Source organism: Urtica dioica, chromosome 5 (genome assembly GCF_054948205.1).
Source record: "Urtica dioica subsp. dioica isolate 48M chromosome 5, U.dioica_male_clone48M_v1_H2, whole genome shotgun sequence".
Lineage (NCBI taxonomy): Eukaryota > Viridiplantae > Streptophyta > Magnoliopsida > Rosales > Urticaceae > Urtica > Urtica dioica.
Genome location: NC_142760.1, coordinates 41,565,790 through 41,571,530, shown reverse-complemented (window position 1 = coordinate 41,571,530; position 5,741 = coordinate 41,565,790). Strand labels below are relative to the sequence as shown.

The window sequence follows — 5,741 nt, the reverse complement described above, 5'->3', positions numbered from 1 at the left end:
ATTATTCTCATATTGGGTTACATCTTTTAGGCATCAAATCATGCGCATATCTCTTCAATGTAAAAATCAGATTATTTTGAATTTGACATTCAATGATATCAATTATGTATAGAATGAGATTGTCATAAAAACATGAGGATTTTTTCCCCCGAAATAATTAATAAAATCATGTTTCATATCAAATTAACACCCAGTTTTTCTTCAAAAAATATAGTAACTAAAATAGTCAACCCGCGGCAATGCTCGGGCAACTAACTCGTTATAGCTAAAATATAAGGGGAATGTACATAAATGTCCAATTTTAAAGGGTATAGTGGATTTTTGTGCATCTTTTTTATTTATGTTTTTTCATTAATTACATGGCTCTTTTTGTGATGTATTTACTTATATGTCCTCATACTTCTCTCACTGTACGTTTTTATTCACAAAAAAAAAAAAAAGTAATAACATTTGTAACTAGCATTATCAAAATAATTTTTTTTGATAATTTAGTTATCATATGAAAGCAGAGAGTAACGAAAATTATAACCGCTAGTATTAGATCTTACTGTTAAGCCGTTTTTTTGGTTTAACATTCGAGGACACGTGGCGTGCCTGGAATAGTCACGTGCCTAGTGTGGGGTCGGCCCAAATTACTTTTCGAAAGTCCAATGGGCTCAAGGGAGTCCGGGACTAAGCCCAGAGCGTCCAGGAGCTTCAGAGGATCTTAGAATCGTAAGAGGGAGACAATGCTTTGCTTTCTTCTTCGTCGGGAACGCGTTCTTCGTCCTTGATTCCCGACCTGCCTCCGCCGTGTCGGAAAGGGTTTTCCGGCGCCCCTTCACCTGGGAAAAGAGAGAGAAGTGAACTAAAGGACCGCGGAGGCGTTTCCTCCGGCGGGCACTCCGACGCTCAACATTAGTCTAGGTGTCTTGCTTTTGGTTCGAGAGAGAAAAGCAGAGGTTTTTGTAAGTGTGAGCCAACTTACCTCCAAATGGGAAAAATAGAGGTATTTATAGGATTTTGAATGTGAAAAGTTATGGAAACTTGGTCGGAGGGACCCTCCGGTTTTATGAGCTTTACCGGAAGGATCCTCAGGTTTTGTGAGCTTTGCCGGAAGGATCCTCAGGTTTTGAGAGCTTTACCGGAAGGTTCCTCAGGTTTTGTGAGCTTTACCGGAAGGTTCCTCAGGTATTGTGAGCCTCACCTGAAGGTTCCTCAGGTTTTGTGAGCTTTACCTGAAGGTTCCTCAGGTTTTGTGACGAGGTCGACCTGACGAGGTCGAGCTGAGGCCGAGCTGCCGAGGTCGAACTGACGAGGTCGAGCTGACGAGGTCGAACTGACGTCGAGCTGAGACCGAGCTGCCGAGGTCGAGCTCATAGGTCGAGCTGACGAGGTCGAACTGACGAGGTCGAGCTGAGGCCGAGCTGCCGAGGTCGAACTGACGAGGTCGAACTGACGAGGTCGAGCTGACGAGGTCGAACTGACGTCGAGCTGAGGCCGAGCTGCCGAGGTCGAACTGACGAGGTCGAGCTGAGGCCGAGTTGCCGAGGTCGAATTGACGAGGTCGAGCTGAGGTCGAACTGACGAGGTCGAGCTGAGGCCGAGCTGCCGATGACGAACTGACGAGGTCGATCTGACGAGGTCGAACTGACGTCGAGCTGAGGCCGAGCTGCCGAGGTCGAGCTCATAGGTCGAGCTGACGAGGTCGAACTGACGAGGTCGAGCTGACGAGGTCGAACTGAGGTCGAACTGACGAGGTCGAGCTGAGGCCGAGCTGACGAGGTCGAACTGACGAGGTCGAACTGACAAGGTCGAGCTTACGAGGTCGAACTGACGAGGTCGAACTGAGGCCGAGCTGCCGAGGTCGAGCTCATAGGTCGAACTGACGAGGTCGAGCTGACGAGGTCGAACTGAGGTCGAACTGACGAGGTCGAGCTGAGGCCGAGCTGACGAGGTCGAACTGACGAGGTCGAACTGACAAGGTCGAGCTGACGAGGTCGAACTGACGAGGTCGAGCTGAGGCCGAGTTGCCGAGGTCGAGCTCATAGGTCGAGCTGACGAGGTCGAACTGACGAGGTCGAGCTGAGGCCGAGTTGCCGAGGTCGAGCTCATAGGTCGAGCTGACGAGGTCGAACTGACGAGGTCGAGCTGAGGCCGAGCTGCCGAGGTCGAACTGACGAGGTCGAGCTGAGGCCGAGCTGCCGAGGTCGAGCTCATAGGTCGAGCTGACATCGAGCTGCCTAGAGGTCTAGCTCGCCTGGAGGTCGAGCCTACCTGGGGGTCGAGCTCGTCTGGAGGTCGATCCTGCCTGGAGGTCGAGCTCGACTTGTCTTAATCCCGGGCTCTACTCTTTGGGCCGGGGTCGCCATGCGCCCTTGGTTGAGTTGGGCCTTAATGTTTTTTGGGTGGGTAAAAATCCCACACAACATTAACCCCCCAGTTTCTCGTGCGACTTGTCGTGCGAGAAATTTAACTGTCTGGGGGTAGTTTTTTCCTTGTCTTTTTGGCAATGGCCTTGGTGGGTGGTCGTCTGGACTTTGAGCCCGTCGTTGATTTCTGAGCCATAGGGGCTATTAGCGACTTGATCCCGGGAATCAGCGACCCCAATCCACGGGGGTCGGGATTTTCGGAGCCACGAGGGCCTTAAGCGACTCGATCACGGGGATCGAATCGACCATAAACCACGGGGTTCGGGATTTTCGGAGCCACGGGGGCCTTAAGCGACTCGATCACGGGGATCGAATCGACCCTAAACCACGGGGGTCGGGATTTTCGGAGCCACGGGGGCCTTAAGCGACTCGATAACGGGGATCGAATCGACCCTAAACCACGGGGGTCGGGATTTTCGGAGCCACGGGGGCCTTAAGCGGCTCGATCACGGGGATCGAATCGACCCTAAACCACATGGGTCGGGATTTTCGGAGCCACGGGGGCCTTAAGCGACTCGATCACGGGGATCGAATCGACCCTAAACCACGGGGGTCGGGATTTTCGGAGCCACGGGGGCCTTAAGCGACTCGATCACGGGGATCGAATCGACCCTAAACCACGGGGGTCGGGATTTTCGGAGCCACGGGGGCCTTAAGCGACTCGATCACGGGGATCGAATCGACCCTAAACCACGGGGGTCGGGATTTTCGGAGCCACGGGGGCCTTAAGCGACTCGATCACGGGGATCGAATCGACCCTAAACCACGGGGGTCGGGATTTTCGGAGCCACGGGGGCCTTAAGCGACTCGATCACGGGGATCGAATCGACCCTAAACCACGGGGGTCGGGATTTTTGGAGCCACGGGGGCTAAGTTCATGTTAGAGGTAACAAAATGGATCATTTTATCATTGATATAAGTATTTCCACTGGGTGAATTACAAAAGGTTTCTCTTCGCGGGAATTACATGTGATGAGACACAAACAGATGGTGATAGAAACGTAGATTAAGTGGAGTCTGATCGTTTATGCGGGTCTTGCTCTTGCCTGGGCGGCTTCTAACTTTTAGGTGACAACGTTGAGAGGAGCTCTTGCCCTTTGAGCTTCGTTCTCATTGTTCCCCTTGTCGACTGCTTTGCCGTATCGGCTTGTCGAGGCTTCAGAGTTGTTGACCATTTTAAGAACGAACTCTTTTAGTTCTCCTCCTCGGATTAAGGACTCGATTTGTCTCTTCAAATCGATGCATCCAGAGGTCACATGTCCGTAACACTGGTGAAACTCGCAGTACTTGGACCGGTCTCGTTTAGCAGGATCGCATTTTAGAGGCGCGGGGTCGGTAAACTTGTCGCGAGCTAACACGAGGATCCTCTCGGGCGGGGCGTTCAGCGGAGTGAAATTCGAGTGGTCTCGAAATTTTTCCACCAACAGACTCTTTGAATTAGCGTGAGGTCGTCCGGAATTGTCGGCACGCGCCTTTTTCCTTCTCCAGTCGTCGGACTCTTCGTCCTCCCTTCGGCGATTTCCTTGGTCGTTTGTCCTTCGGATCTGGACAAACTCTTCTAGAGCGATGTATTTCCCGGCTCGGGCCGTGAGCTCGGTCATTGTCTTTGGCTCTTTCTTGATCAAGGAATTGAGGAAGTCGCCAAGTAGGAGTCCGTCGAGAATCGCCGAAATGGCGTCGCCATCTTCGAACTTGTCAACTCTGTTTGATTCCTCAGTGAAACGTGACAAGTATTCGCGCAGAGATTCGCTTCTCCTCTGCCTGACTGTCCGGAGGTGGCTCTTACCCAGCTTTCTCTCTCTAGAGCCGCTGAAGCGGGCAAGAAAGTTTTGTTGCAGCTCCTCGAAAGATCGAATGGTTCCAGGCCTTAGCTTGAGGAACCATTGGTAGGCAGGGCCGCTCAAGGTGAGGCAAAAAGCCTGACACATGATCGCCATTGAGTGTCTCCCCACTTTCATCCACATCTGGTACTGATGTATGTGACAAAGTGGGTCAGCCTTTCCATCGTAAGCAGGGATGCGTGGTAGAACGAAGTCGTGCTTAAAATCCTCTGCGAGGATATTCGTGGTGAATGGAGACGCAGCGTCTTCCATCATGTTGCGGATGTCTGGCGTCAATGTTTGGGTTGCTCTGATGTCTTGCACTTCGTCCCTCAACTTTTGGAAGAGTGTCATCACGTCCGTATTGTTAGTGGGGGTTACCGCGGGGGCAAGTCTTGTCGTGCGTCCTCTCTCGTTAGACGCTTGGTCGAGAGGCGCAATGTGTGGTGGAGTTGGATCGGTCGGGATCGGTCCCGTTGCCGCTCGGGGGTTCGCCGGGGGGTGGGGATTCCGTGGAATCTCCAATCGAGCGTTTAGCTGTTGCCTTTGGTCTCGGTCATGGCGGGTCCCGGGTCTCGGGTTATGGATGCGTCTTGGTGGCGCGAACCTTCGAGTATCGCCGCTATCCGCCGTGTCCTCTTCGCGGCCTCGGCGATCGAAGGTGGACGGACGCGACCGATCCGTTCTAGCCTCAACGAATGAGCGAGAGCTTTGTGAGGCGGCCGGGTGGTTTCGTGGCCTTGGCTCGACCACCGCTCGGCCAGCCTGACGGCGTCGGTGATGGTCATGAACTCATCGTGCTCCTTCGAGGTGGTTGTGGCCGATGTCCTGAATGCTCGGATCGGGGATGTCGTCGGAGACTTGCTCCGAGTCTTCAATTTCCGGTCCCAACGGGATATACTCCGATACGTCTTGTTCATCGAAGACGTCGTTGATGAGGGTGCCTTGGCCTCCGAGTCTCGCAACAACGCCGGCGAGACGAAAAATACTCGTCTCGATTCGCTCCATTCTTGCGTCTCGGTCGCCTTGAACGAGTGCGGGGAGAGATTCCTCTCGGGGGACGTCGTTCTCTTGGGCTTGACGGGCTCGGGCCCGAGTGTTGAATGCGATGCTTCCCGCCGGAGGGGCGCCGCCCTCGGAGATGGCTAAGTGGCTAGCCATTTGTTGTACCTGAGATTTGTGGTCTTCCGTGTAGGAAGTGAGTTTGCCGGTGGAGAGCTCGTGGTTGTTCTCGAGACCCCCTCCTTTTAGCGCCAAAATGTTAAGCCGTTTTTTTGGTTTAACATTCGAGGACACGTGGCGTGCCTGGAATAGTCACGTGCCTAGTGTGGGGTCGGCCCAAATTACTTTTCGAAAGTCCAATGGGCTCAAGGGAGTCCGGGACTAAGCCCAGAGCGTACAGGAGCTTCAGAGGATCTTAGAATCGTAAGAGGGAGACAATGCTTTGCTTTCTTCTTCGTCGGGAACGCGTTCTTCGTCCTTGATTCCCGACCTGCCTCCGCCGTGTCGG

General features: G+C 53.1%; 1 protein-coding gene across 1 annotated transcript; it reads right to left on the bottom strand.

The window, feature by feature from the left end:
• Positions 1 to 3,475: 3,475 nt before the first annotated feature.
• On the bottom strand, positions 3,476 to 4,585 carry LOC149398609 (uncharacterized). The gene has a single exon (XM_089614626.1). The coding sequence runs from the start codon at positions 4,583 to 4,585 to the stop codon at positions 3,476 to 3,478; it is 1,110 nt and encodes a 369-aa protein (XP_089470752.1).
• Positions 4,586 to 5,741: the final 1,156 nt, after the last annotated feature.

Coding starts and splice junctions, on each gene's coding strand:
- LOC149398609 (XM_089614626.1), bottom strand. CDS start 4,585: ATGACACTCTTCCAAAAGTTGAGGGACGAAGTGCAAGACATCAGAGCA.